Source organism: Alexandromys fortis, unplaced genomic scaffold (genome assembly GCF_014885135.2).
Source record: "Alexandromys fortis isolate MF-2015 unplaced genomic scaffold, M_Fortis_MF-2015_v1.1 scaffold_336, whole genome shotgun sequence".
NCBI lineage: Eukaryota > Metazoa > Chordata > Mammalia > Rodentia > Cricetidae > Alexandromys > Alexandromys fortis.
In genome coordinates, this window is record NW_026068207.1 from 164,774 (window position 1) to 186,111 (window position 21,338).

Below are 21,338 nucleotides of genomic sequence, written 5' to 3' on the forward strand. Positions count from 1 at the left end.
CTTTCCTTTCTCCTGCTACCTAGATTGGCAATATCATGAGACTCACTGCAGAATTGCCCCTGCTCTCTTGTTTGTGTGTCTCCTTCCTCAAAAGATAGTCAAGTCCTGACATCTGGCTACCTGGTTTAGGGATAGAATCTTTACTAATAGATAAGACAATGCTAAAACTGAATGAGCCTAATGTAGTAACCAATGCCCTTCTAAGAAGAAGGAAATGAGAGTACAGTCACCTAAATAGAAGAGGAAATTATGTGAAAAGACACACTAGAAGCAGAGGTTGGAGTGGCGCAGTGTGAGCCGGGAAATGGTAGATCGCCTGCCAGTACTAAAATCTGCAGGCTAAGCATGGTTTATCAACACCCAGATCTCTGATTTCTAGCTTCTAGAGTGTAACATCATATATGTTTGATCCTTGGAGCCAGACTATTGCAATTTGTTGATATACAGAGCAGGGGCTCGAGAGATGGCTCAGCAGTGCTTGCTGTTCTTGTAGAAGACCTGAGATGGATTCCCAGCACTCACATTGGCCAGCTCACAACCACCTGAAACTCTAGCTCCAGGGGTTGACAGTCCTCTTCTGGCCTTCGCAGGCACCTGCACATTCATGTGCACACACAGAGAGACACACATACATAAATAAAAATTTTAAATTGGGGTTTCAGAGATGGCTCAGTGGCTAAGAGTACTGACTGCTTTCCCGGAGGACACAGGTTCAGTTGCCAGCACTCATATAGTAGCTCACAAGCTTCTGTGACTCCACGTCTAGGAGAGCTAACTTCCTCTTCCAGCCTCTGTGGGTATTAGGCCCACAAGTGCCGCGTAGACATACATGCAGGCAAAACACCCATGCACATGAAATAAGATAACGATGTTTAAAAGTAAATACATCTTTAAATATTGTATGTGTATCTACTTAGGTACAGTACAAAACCCTTCTTCGTTGAGCCTTTCCTGAAATCTCCTGGGCCAAGCCGGACCACTACTTCACCCCCTTTCCTCGTGTTCTACAACCCATGATTTCCTCAGGGCTCACTTCACCAAGTGTGGTTTCTCCCTTGTTGGGACAAGTGATAAATGCAACTGTGTTTGCTTATTGATGGATTCCTTGTCTACCTTTGGCTCCTGGGCTTTGCCTTCTCCTTCACTTATACTGAAAGGTGCTGGAGAAATGGATCAGTACTTACAACTGTGTACTGCTATTGCAGAGTACCTGAGTTCAGTTCTAAGAACCCGTGTTGCACAGCTCACAACCACTTGTAAATCTAGCTCTGTGGGGATCCTATGCCCTCTTCTGGCCTCTATAGGTACCTGCACACATGTGCACATACGTCCACACACACACACACACCTAAGAATCTGCCTGACTTGCAAAATATTTGTTGATCACGAGAAGCATCCTTTTTATTTTTTAAGTGTTTCAAGACAGGGTTTTTCTGTGTAGCCCTGGCTCTTCTGGAGCTGACTTTGTAGATCAGGCTGGCCTCAAACTCACAGATATCTGCCTGCCTCTGCCCCCCAAGTACTGAGACTAAAGGTGTGTGCCACCACATCCTGGTGAAGCATCCTTTCTTAAGATCACTAGTTGGAACCGCCCCAACAGGCAGGCAGAAAGTTTTGCATTCCAGGCCAATGTATCATACCAAGATGCGGTTTGGATGAGGCCCGACCAGTCTTTGCATCTGGACTTTTGATACAGACAAACCATGTGAGAGCTGGATTTCAAACTCCCACAGTCCTCCTCGGCCAAGAGTGACTAAGGATTTTATTTTTAAAGTGTTCACGTTTCAGTTGCTTTCGTTCCTAAGGAGACCATCTTTTATTATTACTGGGTTATCAACAACTGAATTGAAAGATCTGGAATCATCTTTCTTTCCGTGTCTCTGCTTTCCTGTCCACAGCACCAATGTCCTTGTCTCCCATAATCTCGTATCTCCCTTAAATCGACCTCCTTTGTCTACAGTGAGGTTCTGGCATTTTAATCTGATGTGGGAAAAGTCGGCATTGAAATCTCAACAACCCTGTGTTTCCCATGTAGAAGAGAAGGAAAGTCCGATAGATAAGGAACCATTACTGTCCTGCATGGCCTGATGTTTAGAAATTCTCGAAGGCCCCATTGAAGAAGGCCCAATTGTTTTCTACCTTGGGCTACACTTTTCTCAATTATAGGATCGGTTTCAATGTTTTATCATCTACTGGCAATTTTTCCCCAAAATTTTTTCCTGTCATTATTTTCCCCTTTACATCATGATTTTGTCACGTGGGATCAGGTATGAGTACAGACATACAAATGAAGAAATACCCATATGAACCTATGCTTGCTGGAACAGGAGGAAGAATGGTCACTGTCCAGCTCACTTGACCTTGAGACAGAAAGTGCATCGCTTCGGTTCTTAGAAACACACATACTGTAAAGGAATAGCAACCAAAAAATCCAGTCTTCAAAGACATTGTACACTTTTGATGGCACAATTACAATCATTTTCATTCACCATAAGGATTCTGCTATAGAATAAATCAGCAGGGGCTGGAAAGCCAGCTCAGCTCAGGAGATAAGAGCAATAGAAGCTCTTGCAAGCTCTAGGTTCAGTTCCTGGCTGTCACATGGTGGCTCCTAACTATTCTAAGGGATCCAACGCCCTCTTCTGGCTTCAGTGGACACTGCACCCACAGGGTGCACATACGTATATGCAGAGAAGATTCTCTCGTGCATGCCTTTAATCCCAGCACTCAGGAGGCAGAGGCAGGTGGATCTCTGTGAGGTCGAGGCCAGCCTGATCTACAGAGTGAGTTCCAGGACAGCCAGAACTGTTACACAAAGAAACTCTTTCTCAAAAAAAGCAAAATAAATAAGTAAATAAATAGATCTTTAAAAAAAAAAAAAAGATGAAATCAAGGCCTACCCCCAGTGCAGCGGTGCCTCTGCTTGTGGGCGCTCATGCCCTGCCTGCCACAGTGGGCACCTTTCAGAGACAACAGAAACCCCACTAGTGAAATTCCCCAAGGCCTCTTTAAAACCCTCAAGTTTGTCTCTTCCGTGAGTTACACTTTTTAAGAACCTGTAAGTATTTGCCATAGATAAGTGAAGGTTATGAATAAAAATTCCCCAAGGACATATGGTACACATTATCATTTTATTTAAGAGAAAACTTGGATTCAAACCATTAAAGAGAAGCAAAAGGCTATGTCCTCTTGTAGAAGTGTGCTTGCTTCTGGTATGTAATGCGCATCGTTACTAGAACACCAACAGTAACCACGCTCCAGAGGCCGCCCTCCTTTCCTCTGTGTCTCCGCTCCACATTGTACACCTTAGAGGAGACCAGCAGTGCAGCCAGAAGCTGATTAGCTCTGCTTGCATTTCAGATGATGGGGCGCTTCTTCAGTGGCTTGGCGCAGTCAGGGGCCTGGTGCTGCTTTGACGAATTCAACCGAATTGACATTGAAGTCTTGTCAGTCATTGCCCAGCAACTCATCACCATCAGGAATGCCAAGGCTGCAAAGGTGAGATGTCCGGGCGGCTGGCTATCAGTGCAGCTTTCTCAAGCCGCTCTCTAATTCAGCAAGCAGTGCCTTGGGAAGGACATCGTCCAGTGTAATCAGGGAATGCCATAGCAACAGGGCTGACTGGGGTAGGTGCAGCCCTGATCTAAGCAAAATGAAGAAACAGATGCTGTGCTGGGCATACAGAGACTGTGAGAACGAGTGTCTGAGCTCACGAAACCCTCCTTCCCACCCCCAAGGTATACACACACATACACACACACATATACACACACACACACTTTCTTCCTCACTTTTCTCCTCCTTACTTTTGACATTTACTTACCTGATGCTTCTTGAGTTCCATTTTTTCTGGGCCCCATAACTTTCTTCATGACTTCCAGGGCCAACCTAGTGTTGGTGAGAAAATAGCAGAGAAAACCTGAGAGGCTCAAGGAGTCCACACCTCTTCAGGTGAGCTTTTCAGAGCCCACTGAAAGGGATAATCTGAGGACCAAATAGAGATTCTGAGCGAGCCTGCTACTTAGCATCCCCCACATGAGTCACTGCTGAAGAAGGACTTTCGTGTTGGGCAGGTGATGGCTGTGAAGGAAGAGCCTTCTAGGTTTGGTCACCAAAGAGCAGCACAATTTAGCCTCCATAAACCAGAATCTTCCTCTTTCCTTTCAGGGAATTAACTGCCCCAAGTCTCTTAATTCCTCCCTAAACCCCTTCCAGAAGACGACCAGACTTCCTTGTTCCCCATCAGTAAGGTTCATATTGCAAAGCTGGGGATCTTTGGATTCACCCCAGCTCAGGAGCCAATCACTGTTGAAAGGTGCCCTGGTAAGGAGTTATTAAGTCCAGTGTGGAAAGCCCAGGAGATCACCCTCTCCAGCTTCTGTCCTCTGTCGTAGGTGAGCATAGGATCTGTTCCTTTGCAGTCCCCTCCGACAAGACTTCAAGCCTGCACCTGCACATGCCTATGACCTTCTCAGAGTCCTGGGGATGATGACAGACAAGACAACCATACAGGAAACAGGGCAAGATATTTTAATTTAAAAAAATGTTAAGGATTTTTATGACTTCTGCAAAGTAGCAAATTATAGAAAAAAAGGAAGTAGGGACTGGACTTCCAGTGAGTGGCTAAGTCAGTGAATCTCTATGGTGCTTTTGTGTTTTCATTAACCTTTGTGAAGGAGGAGATGATTACAGGTGAAAACGATTCAAAGAAGTCAAAAATTATTTCTACGGATGCCGCAGAACTGAGATACACACTGGAATCCAAGCGACCCCTCCATTCTGTCCTGCTTCTACTAAACACACCTACTCTGCAAAGGTGTGGGTTAAATGTGAAGATTTCTAGAAAGAATTTGCAAATCATTTCCATCTTGCAAGAGCGAGTCTGGAAAGCAAAGGGTCATGAACCCGACAGGATGGAGGTGGGCTGGAGCATTCGCAGCTGGACGGCAGCCAGGTAGTCGGAGCGGGCTAAGCCCCTAGGACCAATGAAGAAATTCAAACCTAAGTGTAGAGTCTTGAGCAGTGAAAGCATCCGTTCCACAGCAGCCAGGTCACTCAGCGTTTTCTTCCCAGGCAATGACACAGGGCCCAACCCCACCCTGGTCTGCCCCCATAGTCTCAGGCCTCGGACAGCACCCTCGCTCACTGTCCTGACTCGGAATCTTAGCATCAGCTCTATTTTGTCTCTTTACCTTCAGCCTAGAGTCTAAACTGTTCCTAGAAGGTAAGAACTGCACCTGCGGGGAGACCCTCATCCATACATGTACTTCTCAGGTTCTGGCTCTGGTCTCCCCAGTCTGTAGTTGGCCCGAACTCTCCACAGTCACCTCTACTCCGTCACTCTTCTTTGCTTCTCACAAGCCGGGAGACAAACGAGAAGCTCTTCAACTCAGACTACAAGACTCTGGGTACTGGGAGCCCAGTGTACCTGTTGCTTTCCTCATTGCCATGAAAACTGCCCACCGAGAGCAACTTGAGGGAAAAGCGGGTGGTTGTGACTTAGAGGTGATACAGTCCTTTCCTGGAGGAGAAGGGACGGCATAAAGGCTTAGAGGCTAAGACTTGGTGATGAAGGCATGGGGATAGGAGTGTGAGGTAACTAACTGGTCAGTCAGGAAATAGCAGACAGGAAGTGGGCCCGGCTACATGACCTCAAGGCCGACCTCTAGTGACCCACTTCCGCTAATGCTCAAAGCTCCCATGCCTTCTGAAACAGCACCACCAGCTGGGAAGAGCCGGTGGGGACAGTCCACAGCGTCAGGCCCACCTACGCTTTGCTCTGAACTTTGTCCCACTTTAGCTAAGTAGGTTTCTCTTGTTCCCCGAATGTGCAATGCTCTTTCTTGTTCTTATTCTTCCCACCTGAAAGCTGCCCAATCATCAACCTAAAATGCCCTTCCACCCTCCACATACCACCCCATCAACCATCCCCACACCCCTATACCGTGTGCACCAGATCTCCAGATGCCTCTCTGTTCCCAGCATGGCTTTCGTATGCACACATACCACCAGACCACCACCACACCACACCACCACACCACACAACCAACAACCCACCACACCGCCACACTAGACCACCACACCACACCATGCTACCACCACCACACCACACCACATCACTCCACCACTACCACACACCCACCACACCACGTCCACAACCACCACCACCTCCACCACACCACCACCAAGACTGTCACATTTGCTACATGGGGTGGTCCCAGTCTGGGCCTGAGTGCACACAGCAGGGCTCAAGCATGAGCACCCTTCAACTCTGTGTCTCCCTGGCTCACCCTGGCTCGGCCTTCCACAGGTGCTCAGCAATCCTCTACTGTTAAGGGCAAGTGAGGGTAGTGCAGTCACAGACAGGCCACACCACTCGTAGGCTTAACCCAGACTGTGATTTCCCCGGGGAGACCAGCAAGACAGAGTGGAACGGGCTGCTCAACCAAGCGGTCGAAGGTAAGCTGAAGAGTCTCAGCGGATGTTGAGACCGGAAGCGTTCAGGACTTGCTCAGGTAGGAGCACACGGCTTGGACAGGACGAGGCAGGGAAGGGAAGAGCAGTGGACACAGGACCCAGAAGAGACCGGAAGTAGGCATAGTCTAGAGAAAGCTTCCCTCACCCCACAACAGGACCCGGCGGGCTCTGCTTGGATGCTCCCTTTAAGTGAGTCTCTGATCCCAGAAATGATTGTGTGAACGAATTTACAAACGCTCAGACAAGTGCTCGTTTCTTAGACCTTCTCTTTGCACAGCTGTCCAGATTCATGTTTGAGGGCCGGGAAATCAAGCTCGTCATGACCTGTGCCGCTTTCATCACCATGAACCCCGGCTACGCTGGCAGAACGGAACTGCCGGACAACCTGAAAGCCCTGTTCAGACCATTCGCCATGATGGTTCCCAATTACGCGCTGATCGCAGAGGTGAGCTTCAGACTGTAACAAAGCAGGGTTTTAATTAAGCATGGTTTATCTTATTTGTCATCTAATTCTCTCAAGACAGAGGCTCCTTTTATTTCCTAGTTTCTTCTTTTTGATTATTATGAAATGCCTTGACCAAAAGCAACTTAGGAGAGAAAGGATTCATTTTGAGTCTTAATTCCAGATCGCAGTCCACCAAAGCTGGTAAGAAAAGCGGGCGTGAACTTAAAGCAGCCAGTCACATCACAGTCAAGAACACAGAGAAAGGAATGCATGCTTGCTTACTTGTTCTCAGCTCACTTATACACTTCCATGATCCAGGACCCAGGCCCAGGGGATGCTGCTGCCCACAATGGACAGCGAAGACAATCCCCCATAGATATAACCACAGGCCAGCCCGATGGAGGCAATCTGTCATTCAGAATCTCTTGCAGGCAATTCTAGATTGTGACAAGTTGACAGTTCAGCCTCAATGTCTCGCTTTCTAAGCACCCAAGCCGTGGCTGTTCGCTATTACTCACACTGAGTGCAAATTTGCGCAAAAAGAGAATGTCTCATTCTACGTGTTCACTTGGTTTTCAGTCTTACTTCTAGCATCCAGAATTCCCCAGCTGGTTCACAGAATCTAGCAGACTCCTAAACACGGAGTGAGGCAACATATTTGATTAACCTACTTACTGGGCTTTAATCAGTTCATCTCTAAGAATTTGAGTGTCGGGATTTGTTCTAAAAAGACAGCATTATCCCCCACTTCTCTTTGGATGTAAATTTAATTAGAGCCAAGAAGTGTTGGAGCCCAGTCTGTTGCCTCGTGCCTCTAATCCCAATCCTCAGAAGGCTAAAAAACGGAAGGATTACTGTGAGTTCAAACCAGCTTGGGTGATATAGTGAGACTTTATCTCAAAAAAAGACAAAATTAGGAAGAAGTGTTGAGTCAAAGCTGTGTCACTTGAATATTCATAATCACTCGATTATGGAGAAGGGGGTTCGTTTGTAGTCTATAACAGTTTAAGGCAATAATCATTAATAGATTAATTATTTGTGATTGATAAATGTTTCTACATCTACCAAGGAATCCTTTTATTTGAATGCTTTTATTCTTTCATCCTAGCTAAGACTCCATGTGTATACGTTTCACATGTTTCTCAGAGCACTTTTAATGAGGTATGCTTTATGTACAACAAAGTGCCCACAGCTCATACGGATATGAGCAAATATTTGAACAGAGACTCATCTGTCTGGCGCCAAGACCAAAATACAGGGCTTCCTTTCAGAACTCCAAAAGCTCCCTTGAGCCCTGGGCTGCATTTCATATCGATGGACACTTCCCCTTTCAGAATGGAATTTCTCGGAAAGCACCGGTTCCTCCTGCGGCTAATACATTCTTTTGAATTATTAAAGAATCTTCTACCTGAAGTAAAAGGAATTGATTACGACTAGACCAGACCAACAGTAGAGGAATTTCAAGCTGAATTAGCATAATGCTTGAAGCATTCAGGGGTGCCCTGCGTCTGCTGCAGACACAGAGGTGGGAGGGCAGCTGAGACAGGCTGTACCTTTGCTCTCCCTTCTGTCTGCGACCCGTTCCGCATGTGCTCCCACTTTGCCTACTGTTGTGCTGCTCAGCCCTGAACTGGAGGGATTTCTAAGTGCAGTCTTCTGGGCTTGCTTCCTGTTGGAGTCACAGATGAAAAGAGTCAGGCTTCTCATCAGCAAATGCTTTCAATGGTGACAAAGATCCTCACGTCATAATAAGAGCACTGGTAGGGAAAGTGAAGTTGTTCACTTTCTGACCTTGCAAAGCTGGGCAGCAACCTAGGATGGGAGGCACACTGGATGAAACTCTAACACAAGCCCCTTCCTCCTTTTCCTCTGTGGCTGAGGAATCACGAGGACTTGATCCTACACACAATCTAGGTTTTGTCCTCCATCTGCCTCTTACATGTGTCTTATTCTGAACAAAAATCACGTGTGAGTTTATCTTTATCTCTACCGTTTTAGTTTATCAGGTGGATGACCCTGTCACATGTCACATCTACGGGTCATTAGGCAAACTTGACTATTAATTTTCTATTCTAAACTTTTATCTTGGGAAGTCAGCCTGGCAGACTCTAGCAGGGCTCCTGTGCCGCCTGTTCATCCGTCTCAGCACTTAAGCTGACTGGAGGCGCCTTTGAAATGAGCTGCCATGTAGCCTTTCTTACATAATCACCTACAGTGTGAAATCCACAATAGCAGAGCCGCAAAGAAAACAGAAGGCAATGGCTGGGCTGCACGATCCAAGCCCTGCTTCCAAGCTCACCTGCTGTGGTTGGGGCAGATCACTGGTGTGATGGGTAGAAGGAACACTCCGTTCCTACCTCTACTGTGGAAGAAAAAGATTTAGGCTGCAAAATGGCTCAGCAGGCAAAGGCACTTCCCGCCCTGAAAACCTGAATTCAATCCCTGAGCTTTCCACAGGCATGCAATGACACATGCACAGCCACACACCACGTTCTCTCTCTCTCTCTCTCTCTCTCTCTCTCTCTCTCTCTCTCCTCTCCCTCCCTCCCTCTCTCTCTCTTCCTCCCTCCCTCCGTCCCCCTCTCTCTCTCTCTCACACACACTAAATAAGTATAAGTAAAGACAGCAGCTTTCTAGGCTGGAGAAGGGCTGCAAACCTTTGCTTAGTTGCCTTAACCATAGGGAGCAAATAGTAATTCCATCTCTCCTGAGTAGGTCTCTTCAGTCTAAAGAGACTGATTCTTGCTTTTGTGTTCAGAATTTACACCACCGTTCAACTCTGTATGACCACTTTTAAAAGCTGAACACAGCTGCTCCTCACGCCAGCGGTCACCAGGGCTCCATCACTGCCTGTAGAACGGGCAGAATCACTACTCACGGCCCTGTCACTCTTCTGGGACGCAGGAAACTCTTCTCATTCTATGCTGTTACAAAATGTCTGACAAGAACAACTGATGGAAGAAAGGTTTGCGTTGACTCACAGTTGCGGGTACAGCAGGGATAACGTTGATGCGGGAGTGCGAGGCAGCTGGCCGCGTTTCTACCATGTTCTTTGATAGTTGTCTCCTCACTAAGCAATAGAAAGGTGTGATATCTAGGGCAGATGTCAAGTACATCCATATCAGGCTACTATGTTGAAGGCAAGACAACGTAAACACAGTGTTCTATTTTACCTGCTAGGTAATTCTGTATTCGGAAGGCTTTGAATCCAGTAAGATACTAGCGAGAAAGATGACGCAGATGTACAAGCTCTGCAGTGAGCAGCTGTCCCAGCAGGATCACTATGACTTTGGCATGAGAGCTGTCAAGTCCGTACTGGTCATGGCTGGGTAAGAAATCCAAAGGGAGATAGCTCAGTCCCTAAAGTAAAGTGCTAGCCCCGCGAATGTCGCCTCCTCAGAAGCCACGTAAGAAAGCAGAGCATGATGGTGCATGCTTGCAATCTCAGTGCTGAGGAGACAGAAGTGTTGGCATTCAGAGAAGGCAACTGCATCCCCACAGATGTGACGGAGGAATGCACAGTCATCGATCTGTATGACGGGGTGAGGGCGACAACAGGGCTCTGCCTGAAGTTCGCAGCAGAGAAGACAGACTAGCCTACAGCGGCTTTCTAGAGAAGGGGCTAACTGGGCTGCTTTTGAAGGGAGAATAAGAGCAGACAAGGGTTGGAGAAATGACTCAACATGTAGAAGCACTTTCTGCTTGTCCAGAGGAGCTGAGTTTGATTCTCAGAACCAACATTGGGTAGCTTATTACTGAGTTGTAATTCCAGCTCTAAGGGATCTGACAGCCCTCTTTTGGCCTTCGTGTGTATGTGTGTGTTTCTGTGTGCACACACGCAGAAACACACACACAAATGAATAAATAAAAGACATGTTTTTTAAAGGAGCATGCAAGAGAGAAAGGCAGGGCATCCTGGACAGAGGGAACAAAAAATGCCAGGGAAGTGAGCCGTTGTGATACAACCCACGGGCTCCAAATCCAGCCTGAGCAGTCTAGATTGCTAGGGGAGGGTATTTGAGACAGTGTTCCTGTCACTATCCTCTAGGCTTTATAGCCAACGATGGACTTGTCCTTGAGCCGTGATAGAGGCGAATCAACACACACACAGGAAGACAAGTCTTTAGCAGGAGTCTCCGTGGAGTCCCTGACCTACAACTTTAGAACATTCTATTCTGTCTTCCATTCCTTCACTGTCATCTTAATGATTCTCTTGCATTTAGGTCTCTAAAAAGAGAGAACCCAGACCTAAGCGAAGATGTGGTCCTCATCAGAGCTCTACGAGACTCCAACTTGCCGAAATTCTTAACAGATGACGCTCTCCTGTTCAGGTAAGTTCCCAGGGCTGGGGCGGAGGCACTGCCACAGAGAGGGAAAGAACGTGGCTCCCGGGGTTTTCTGTCTCTTTAAAGCCAATACATTTCTCTTCTGGAGATGTGTGCATCCCTTTAAGAATCACAGCCACAGGTGACAGCGCTGACCTGTGAACCCGACCACTGGGGAGGGGTAGGAAGATCTGGAATCGAAAGCCATCCTGGGCTACATGAGACCTTATCTCAAAAACCCAAAAGTAAAGAAAAGGAAATAGGTCCAGGTGGTGTTGGCGCGTGCCTTTAACACCAGCACTCAGGAGGCAGGGGTGGGCAGAGTGAGTTACAGGACAGCCAGGGCTGTGACACAGAGAAAGCTTGTCTCAAAAAAAAAAAAAGGGGGAAATGAGCACTGTTTATAACAAATGAGCTAAACTTATAACATTATTGTAATTACCTTTTGTTTTTCAAAACATTTTTTTGTTTTTGTTTTTCAAGACAGGGTTTCTCTGTAGCTTTGGTGCCTGTCCCAGAACTAGCTCTTGTAGACCAGGCTGGCCTCGAACTCCCAGAAATCCGCCTTCCTCTGCCTCCCGAGTGCTGGGATGAAAGGCGTGCGCATTGGTCACAAAATTGCATCATTTTATAAATTGTCAAATTTCTGANCAAATGAATAAATAAAAGACATGTTTTTTAAAGGAGCATGCAAGAGAGAAAGGCAGGGCATCCTGGACAGAGGGAACAAAAAATGCCAGGGAAGTGAGCCGTTGTGATACAACCCACGGGCTCCAAATCCAGCCTGAGCAGTCTAGATTGCTAGGGGAGGGTATTTGAGACAGTGTTCCTGTCACTATCCTCTAGGCTTTATAGCCAACGATGGACTTGTCCTTGAGCCGTGATAGAGGCGAATCAACACACACACAGGAAGACAAGTCTTTAGCAGGAGTCTCCGTGGAGTCCCTGACCTACAACTTTAGAACATTCTATTCTGTCTTCCATTCCTTCACTGTCATCTTAATGATTCTCTTGCATTTAGGTCTCTAAAAAGAGAGAACCCAGACCTAAGCGAAGATGTGGTCCTCATCAGAGCTCTACGAGACTCCAACTTGCCGAAATTCTTAACAGATGACGCTCTCCTGTTCAGGTAAGTTCCCAGGGCTGGGGCGGAGGCACTGCCACAGAGAGGGAAAGAACGTGGCTCCCGGGGTTTTCTGTCTCTTTAAAGCCAATACATTTCTCTTCTGGAGATGTGTGCATCCCTTTAAGAATCACAGCCACAGGTGACAGCGCTGACCTGTGAACCCGACCACTGGGGAGGGGTAGGAAGATCTGGAATCGAAAGCCATCCTGGGCTACATGAGACCTTATCTCAAAAACCCAAAAGTAAAGAAAAGGAAATAGGTCCAGGTGGTGTTGGCGCGTGCCTTTAACACCAGCACTCAGGAGGCAGGGGTGGGCAGAGTGAGTTACAGGACAGCCAGGGCTGTGACACAGAGAAAGCTTGTCTCAAAAAAAAAAAAAGGGGGAAATGAGCACTGTTTATAACAAATGAGCTAAACTTATAACATTATTGTAATTACCTTTTGTATTTCAAAACATTTTTTTGTTTTTGTTTTTCAAGACAGGGTTTCTCTGTAGCTTTGGTGCCTGTCCCAGAACTAGCTCTTGTAGACCAGGCTGGCCTCGAACTCACAGAAATCCGCCTTCCTCTGCCTCCCGAGTGCTGGGATGAAAGGCGTGCGCATTGGTCACAAAATTGCATCATTTTATAAATTGTCAAATTTCTGATCATAGAGAAATTTCTAGTCTGAAAACAAGTCAGGCGTGGAATTCAACATGAACGTGACTGCTTGAATCAATCCTTTTTAAATTCATTTAATTTTGTGTTTCTCCAAGTTCTATGTGTAAGACCTTCCTAAATGAAATAATATATAAATGCGTCCTCCAGAGAACAGCCCTTCCTTGCCTTTCACCAAGCACCACTCCCCAGGGGCCATCGGTTTCACTCTTCTGCTTGCTTTGTTATCTGCTCCATACGTCGCACAGCGCTTCTGCCGTTTCCTGGTTTGTGGGTTTGGGATATTGTGTGACTAAGGCTGACGGGAACACAGCCCGTGTTTTTCTTTCTATCCATCCCTTCTGCACAATTATACGCAACACCACGTGAGCTACCCTTGAACTTATGATCCTCCTGCCACAACCCCTGAGCTCTGGGACCACAGGCGCGGGCTGTCGCTCATTCTCTAAGTGTTTGTTGTATGAAGCCTTCTATCCCGCTGAAGCTTGCTCTTTGACGATTTGGTTTTACTTTTTACCTTACCAACTTTGCATAGTTGTAAGCTTTCTGTCTTCCTTAGAAAAAGCTCCTCACCACAGTGTGCAAAAGTCGCCCCCTTTTCTCCCATCTGGTACTTTTGCCACTTTATGTCTTCGTTTTGGAAAATAAAAATATAATTTTATTTTAACTTTAAACATTTCTTCTTTGACATTTGCACTGTACACAGCACTGTATGACACAAGGACATTTTCACGCAAGTCTGTATTGTATATTGAACACACCCCCCGTGGCCTTCTGCCCTCCCCATCCCCCTGCTGTTAGTCTCCTTTGCTCCTCTAGAGTTTACTTACCTGTTCATGTCCACATGCATGTGTGTGCACCTCCGGTACATCCGTGTGCTGTTGTGTGATGGTGACTGAGCCTCTTTCTTCACGGGAATGTCCCCTCTCGACTATTTCTCAGGATTTTCACAGTCCTTCCCTCCCTCCACTTTGAGCTCATACTGATTTTCTAATTTATTCATCTTTGGGAGTTCTCTTTCAGTGTTTCAATCACATTCACCCCCTCCCCAGCTCCGCCCAGATGACCTCCCTCGTGCTACCCACCTAATTTTATGCCCGTTTTTTTGTTTTTTTGTTTTTTTTTTTTTTTTGGTTTTTCGAGACAGGGTTTCTCTGTGGCTTTGGAGCCTGTCCTGGAACTAGCACTGTAGACCAGGCTGGTCTCGAACTCACAGAGATCCGCCTGCCTCTGCCTCCCGAGGGCTGGGATTAAAGGCGTGCGCCACCATCACCCGGCTTATGCCCGTTTTTTAAAGAGCTAAGTCCAATTTGTGTTGCCCATATGCTCCAAGGTGTGTGACCTCCCACTGCAGCATGGTCCATCTGGAAATTAGTAAAGGGCCTTGGTGTGGGCAACTTTCAAGGGAGGAGCGAGAGGACACAGTGGTGTAAAGGGTTAATCAGAACAATGGATTGGGAAGAATGACATGGAGGTCGGAGGGAGAGAGCAGGATAGAGGGGGAGGAATGTGTAGGGATAGTTAACACTAAAGACCTTTTGAGAAGGCCATATGGAAACTTACTACTCTAGAAACTTCTGAAATATATACATTCCCCTATATAAAGAGTTTAAATTGAGTAACCCTATAAATGGTTGCCAAAGCCCCTACTAATTTTCTCCTTTAGTTTCCATCTGATTTTTCTCTGTATCCACGCATATTCTTAAGCATATGTAATACTTTAGGGAAGCAGTGGGATGGCAGTTTTAAGTCTATTGATAAATTTACCAGCTATGTGTGTGGTACTGTGCTACCGTGCACTGTGGGCCATACAGAAATGAGTCCTAGTGTCCATCCCGAAGGAAGTCCTGTTGAGCAGGAAAACCACCAGTCTGCTGAGCAGGAAATGAGATCACACAGGAGTTCAGAACAAAGGATGGATCCTGCACAGCCCAGGACAGAATGGTAATGTGGATGATCAGGAGCCCGTTCAGCTACTTATGACAAGTGTGGGGAGTCAGGAATGGCTGGTGGCTCCTAACTCATGTCATTTCTGCTTTGCCAGTGGGATCATATCTGATCTTTTTCCTGGAGTCCAAATCCCGGAACACGACTATGGCATTCTGCAGTCGACAATCGTGGACGTCATGATTGGACAAAACCTTCAGCCTGAGTTGTGTATGGTCAAGAAGGTGATACAGTTGTACGAAACTATGCTGGTGAGGCACGGCGTTATGTTAGTCGGACCGACAGGAGGGGGCAAGACCACAGTTTATCAAGTATTAGCAGAAACTTTAGGGAATCTGGAAAAACTCAACACAGGCAAATCTTTCTATCAGCCTGTAAAAACCTATGTTCTTAACCCGAAATCCATCACCATGGGTGAGTTGTACGGGGAGGTCAATAACATAACCTTGGAATGGAAGGATGGTTTGATGGCACTCAGCGTCCGAGCAGCCGTGAACGATACTTCCGAAGACCATAAATGGATAATCAGTGATGGACCGGTGGATGCTCTCTGGATTGAAAATATGAACACGGTGTTGGACGACAACAAGATGCTGTGTCTGGCTAACAGCGAAAGGATTAAACTCACTCCTCAAATCCACATGCTTTTTGAGGTAAATGCATGCCTCACTGGGAATGTCCACCACCATCAAAAACAACTTTCTTAACAGTGGTATATCATTTTCACCATTTATCCGTGGTGGTATTTTATTTATTTGCTGAGTACTTACAAAATTATCTGTCGTAATAGATTAAAAACACCTGTCAGAAGTTCCCATTTCTCTATAAAATAGAAGTAGGATTAATTCTAGTTTCACTTGCTCTTTTTTTGGAGGCAGACATGTATGTGTCTTACATAATTTTAATTTCTAGGTAAAAAATAATGTTAGGCATTCTGTGAATAAATTATTCCACTGTGCCAGGAATGGACACTATCTTCTTTGCCCCTTTGTGAGGGACTGTGAGATGGATGAGAGGCAAATGCAGCTTCAAAAATTCACAGAAGATACTGCCTGTACCTTCTCCACCCACCAAATACTGAAAACATCTGCTGTGTGCCCTACATGTGCCTAGATGTCAGGATACAAGAATGACAAAAGACAAGTAACTAGAATAAAAGGAGGAAAGACCATCCCTATTTTGTATGCAGGTGTGGTGGAACACACCTGTAATCCCAACAGCTGGGAAGCACAGATGGGTGGATCTCTGTGAGGTTCAGACCAGACTAATCTGGGCCATGTGCATAGACCCGAGAGAGAGAGAGAGAGAGAGAGAGAGAGAGAGAGAGAGAGAGAGAGAGAGAGAGAGAGAGAGAGAGAGAACTGATAATGTTCTCTACCTTAAACTCTCTCCTAACTTCCCTGTTCCTTTTCAGATTGCACACTGCTCTTCCGCACTTTCTACATAATCCCTTTCTGTGTTAGCTCACACTTTAAAACTGTGACTCATTGCTACTGAAGTGGAAAGGATATGCAAGTAACCCCTAGTTGTTTCCTGTTCGACTTTAGGTACAAGATCTCAAGGTGGCCTCTCCTGCGACTGTCAGCAGATGCGGAATGGTGTTTGTGGATCCGGAAGAACTCAAGTGGATGCCTTATGTTAAAACATGGATGAGCAAAATGTCCAAAAGAGTAAGTGTAGCCAGACATCCTCCCAAGTCTCCCTGTGTGTGTTGGGGCTAGTACTGCCCAGCAGGATACAAATGTGAGTCGCTCTAGTGGTATTTGTGGTCAGAGGTAGCTTGTCTCTCTCTCTCTCTCAACAAATCCCTGGATCCTCCAAGAACTTATACACACCCCATAAGTCTGTTCTACACTCCCTCACCTGCCAGCTGCCTTCACTCTCCCCCTGGACTCTCCACCCTGCCTCTCTGCAAACTGGTTCCTCTTAAGGACCAACATGAGACGCTCCCTTAGTCCCACCATGCTCCCTCCCCCCCTAAGAAATCCAACCCAGAACAAGCTGAGACAGTGAACAAGACTTTGCAGACAGCCTGGTGGGTAATCAAAGGAAGTCGCAATAAAGAATCTTTAAAGTCAGACACTGGTTGGCTTTTTTTGTTCAAGGCTTTAGGAGCCTTGAACACCTCTGAGAGCCAGAAGGAAAGAAAAGTGTATTTACCTCTTGCCTTGATCATAGGCACAGTACTCATTGTCACCTCCAGGATACAAGGTGTAAGGTATGTTATTTCTGATGTGTTGTTGCGCTGATGTGATTTGATAGGCTTGATGTAATCAGTGCGCCAATACCAATGCATTGTTTTTAGCTGGAGCGCAATGCTTACGGCAGGATTCACTCTGCATTGTACTGTGCATAGGGATTTTAAACACAAAACTTCATGTATCCACCATTATACTGCTTCACCTCACTCCCCCGAACTCCTCGGCGCTCTGCCTATTTGTGCTTCCATCCCTCAGCCTAGGACTCAGTGATCTTTCACAGCCCCTGTAGATCCACAATTCCTAGAAACCAGACAGTCAGGATTATAGATTTGACCTTTTGGAACCAACCTTTTATTAGCTTGGCCATTTCAGGTACCTCGTGTCTTTCACGATGTGATGTCTCATTTCTTTGTAACGTGAGTAATAATATTTCATTGTATGGACATACCACAGCTCATCTATTCACTAACCTCCTAAAAAATACTTTGGATGCCTGGAGTTTGAGCAATTATCAATAAAATTGCTAAAGGCACTAGTATGTGTATTTTTCCTTGAAATTTTGATTAGTTTATGTCAATACATAAAAGTAGAGTTTCTAGATTGGATCTATATACTTGGCTTTGTAAGAAGTCTCCAGATTGTCTCCTACAGTGGCTGTGATCTAGTATTCACACCAACAGTGGAAGGGAGTGCCTGTTAGTATTCACACAAGCAGGAGAGCTTCTGTTAGTATTCACACCAGCAGTGGAGGAGAGCTTCTATTAGTATTCACACCAGCAGTGGAGGAGAGCTTCTATTAGTATTCACACCAGCAGTGGAGAAGAGTTCTTGTTGCTCAAATACTTTCCATCTTTTGGCATTTTTGGTGCTTTGGGTTTTATAGAGCTCTGGGCAGGTACAACAGGATCTTGTTTCAACTTGTATATCTATATGTCATCTTTGCTAAAGTGTGTATTAGGAAACAGTTTTACTCACTACTTAACTAGGATTGGTTAGTTTTTATTGTTTATCAAGTGTAGGCCTGTGTGACACGATGTGGGGGGAGAAATCTTTGTACATTTGTTTGTTTGGGAAGTTTTTTATTACTCTTCTTTCATACCATACATCACAACTGAGTTCCCCCACCCCCCCTCTCCCCTAGATCCACTCCTCTTCCATTTCCCTTCAGAAAAGAATACACACACACACACACACACACACACACTCCCTTAGGGATAAAAACCAAAATGGCTTAACAAGTTACAATAAGACGAGGCACAAACTCTCGTATTAAGATTGGATGAGGCAACTCAGTAGGAGGACAAGGGTCCCAAGAGCAGACAAAAGAGTCAGAAACAAGCCACTCCCACTGTTAGGAGTCCCACAAGAACACCAAGCTGCACAACAGTAGCATGTATGCAGAGAACCTACCACAGATCAATGCAAGCTCTGTGAATGTCGCTTCAGCCTCTGTGAGCACCTATGCACCCTGTTAGTTTCTGAGAGCTGTGTTCTACTGGTGTCCTCAACCCCTCTGGCTCCTACAATCCTTCCGCCCCCTTTTCTTTGGGCTTCCCCAAGCTCCACCTAATGTTTGTGTTTTGTTCTCTATATCTGCTCCCATCAGTTGCTGGATGAAGCCTCTCTAGTAACGATTGGGATAGACACTGGTCTATGAGTACAGCAGAATATCACAAGGAATTATTAGGTTGATTCTTTTTTCAGGGTCTCTGTCTGGCCGATCCAGACTCTGGTTCCTGGCCATCCAGGCAGTGTCTGGCATGGCTCCCTCTGGTGGCATGGGCCCCAAGTTCAAACACTCATTGATTGGCCACTCTCACAAGTTCTATGCCACCATTACCCTAGCACATTTTGCAGGCAGGACAAATTGAAGGTTTAAAGTGTTATGTGGTGATGTTTTGTCTGTGCTGCAATGAATAAAGCTTGCCTGAGAACCAGAGTGCAGAACTAGCCACACTAGTCAGCCACAGAGGCCAGGCAGTGGTGGCACTTTAATCCCAGCACTCAGGAGACAGAGGCAGATGGATCTTTGTGAGTTCAAGTCTACCCTGGGCTACATGAGACTGAATCTGTTGAAAAGAGAAAAGAGCTCACAACTTTGTTCCCAGCACTTGGGATCACAGGCCTTTAATATCAGCACTAGGTAGAGATAGTAAGTGATATGGCTGGGCAGAGAGAGGGGTATAATATGGGAGGAGACAGGAGCTCAGGATTCAATTGAGGTTTTGTAGAGACAATGTTCAGTCTGAGGTTTCATAGGTCAGGGTCCCCCCTTTGGCCTAAGGATTTGGTAGAAGAAAGAACTAGTGACCAGTTGCTCTGCTTCTCTGATCTTTCAGCATTAAGCCCTATGTCTGGGTTTTTCTTATTAAGACCAATTAGAATTCACGCTACAATTTTGTGGCTGGGTTGGTGTCCCAGGACAACTACTGAGAGCCTTGCCTGGTTACAGAAGATGGCTGGTTCTGCACGCTGTCCTCATTACTAGGAATCTTCCTTGGGGTCACTCTTTCAGAATCCAGGGTGTTTCCACTGTACTAGGTTTCCACATCACCCCCATTTCCAGCTGTTTCTCCCTGTTCTCTCTCCCTCCATCGCCCACCACCACTTGATCCTCCTTGTTACCATTCCCAGGCATACCCAGTCTACCCATAAAATCTGTTGTTTCTCTTTATAAGTTCTCCCCCTGAACACTTTTCGTTACTTAGCCTTTCTGGGTCTATGGATTGTAACATGATTATCCTTTACTTAAGGGCTAATATCCACTTATAAGTGAGTACATACCTGGTTTGTCTTTCTGGGTCTGGGTTACCTCACTCAGAGTGATTTTTTTTTCTAGTTCCATCCATTTGTCAGCAAATTTCATAATGTCGTTATTAACAGCTGAGTAATATTTCATTCTGTAAATGCGCCACATTTTCTTTATCCATTATTCAGCTGAGGGACAGCTAGGTTGTTTCCAGGTTCTGGCTATTACAAATAAAGCTGCTATGAACATAGCTGAGCAATATCCTTTTGGTAGGATGAAATGTCCTTTGGGTATATGCTCAAGAGTGGTATAGCTGGGTCTTAAGGTATACGAATTTTCAATTTTCTAAGTAGCTACCATATTGACTTACATAAGTGCCTGCACAAGTTTGCACACCCACCAGCAATGGAGGAGTGTTCCCCTTGCTCCACATCCTCACCAGCATGAGCTGTCACTTGCATTTTGATCTTAGCAATTCTGACAGGTATAAGATAGAATCTCAAAGTAATTTAATTTGCATTTCCCTGATGGTTGCCTGGATTTCTGGTGTTGCCCTTGGTTGAACAGGGGGTCTTCATCCAAGCTGGGGGCTGGGACACAGCAAAGAAGAGGGAAGGGGGGATTTGGGATAGAGTCAGGGCTGTAGGGAGTGGAAGAGGTCTGCAGGCAAATGGCCTACCTAGAGTTCTGGCGGCTGACACGGCCTCTGGTCCAGCAATGTGTCCTGCCTAAGTTTTCCTACCTGTTGTTCTGGCTGATATGGCCTGCACTTGAGCAAGGGATGTCTGCCTGGGTGAGGGACTGGGACTTGGCACCAGGGAGGTGGGGGTGACTGAGAAATGGGTCCGTGGAAACTGAACTGAGGGAATGGGAGAGTTCCATGGGTGGGCAGCCTGCCTGTTCATCTGGATGGCTTGGGCTGCTCTTGAGCAGGGGGTGTCCCTCTGAGTTGGGGGCAAGGACATGGTAACAGAGGTGGGACTTGGGGGAAGAGGGATGGTGAGGATTGTGTCTGTGAGACTGGAGGGAGAGTGATGGTCTGGGGTGGTAGGCCTACCTGTTCTTCTGGCTGGCATGGCCTGCATTTGAGCAGGGGATGTCTGCCCTCCTTTGTCCATTTTGATAGAACCTCTGAGCACTACCTAACCAGGAAGTGCGGTGCATCCTCCACTGCCTGCTCTGTCCTCTGTGCATCCCCACTGAGCCATGGGTTTCCGCAGACTTTGTTTCATGCTGTGTGATGCCCAAATCCTTTGATCTAAAGGCTACTGAACACACTAGACACATAGATTTTTAACACCCCTTACTGAATTTAATCAGGATTGTAGGATCAGAGAGGTCAAGGACACAGCAAGAAAACTCACAGAATCTACTAGCCTGGGCTGGTAGGGGTTCACAGAGACTGAACCAA

General features: G+C 46.2%; 1 protein-coding gene across 1 annotated transcript in view; it reads left to right on the top strand.

Moving 5' to 3' along the window:
- The window catches only part of Dnah6 (dynein axonemal heavy chain 6), a 185,874-nt gene that overhangs the window by 63,741 nt on the left and 100,795 nt on the right, over window positions 1-21,338 (top strand). The window contains 6 exon segments of the mRNA XM_050130231.1: window positions 3,361-3,498; window positions 6,755-6,922; window positions 10,103-10,251; window positions 11,146-11,253; window positions 15,075-15,630; window positions 16,525-16,653. Of these exon segments, the coding sequence (XP_049986188.1) occupies window positions 3,361-3,498; window positions 6,755-6,922; window positions 10,103-10,251; window positions 11,146-11,253; window positions 15,075-15,630; window positions 16,525-16,653 (1,248 nt within the window).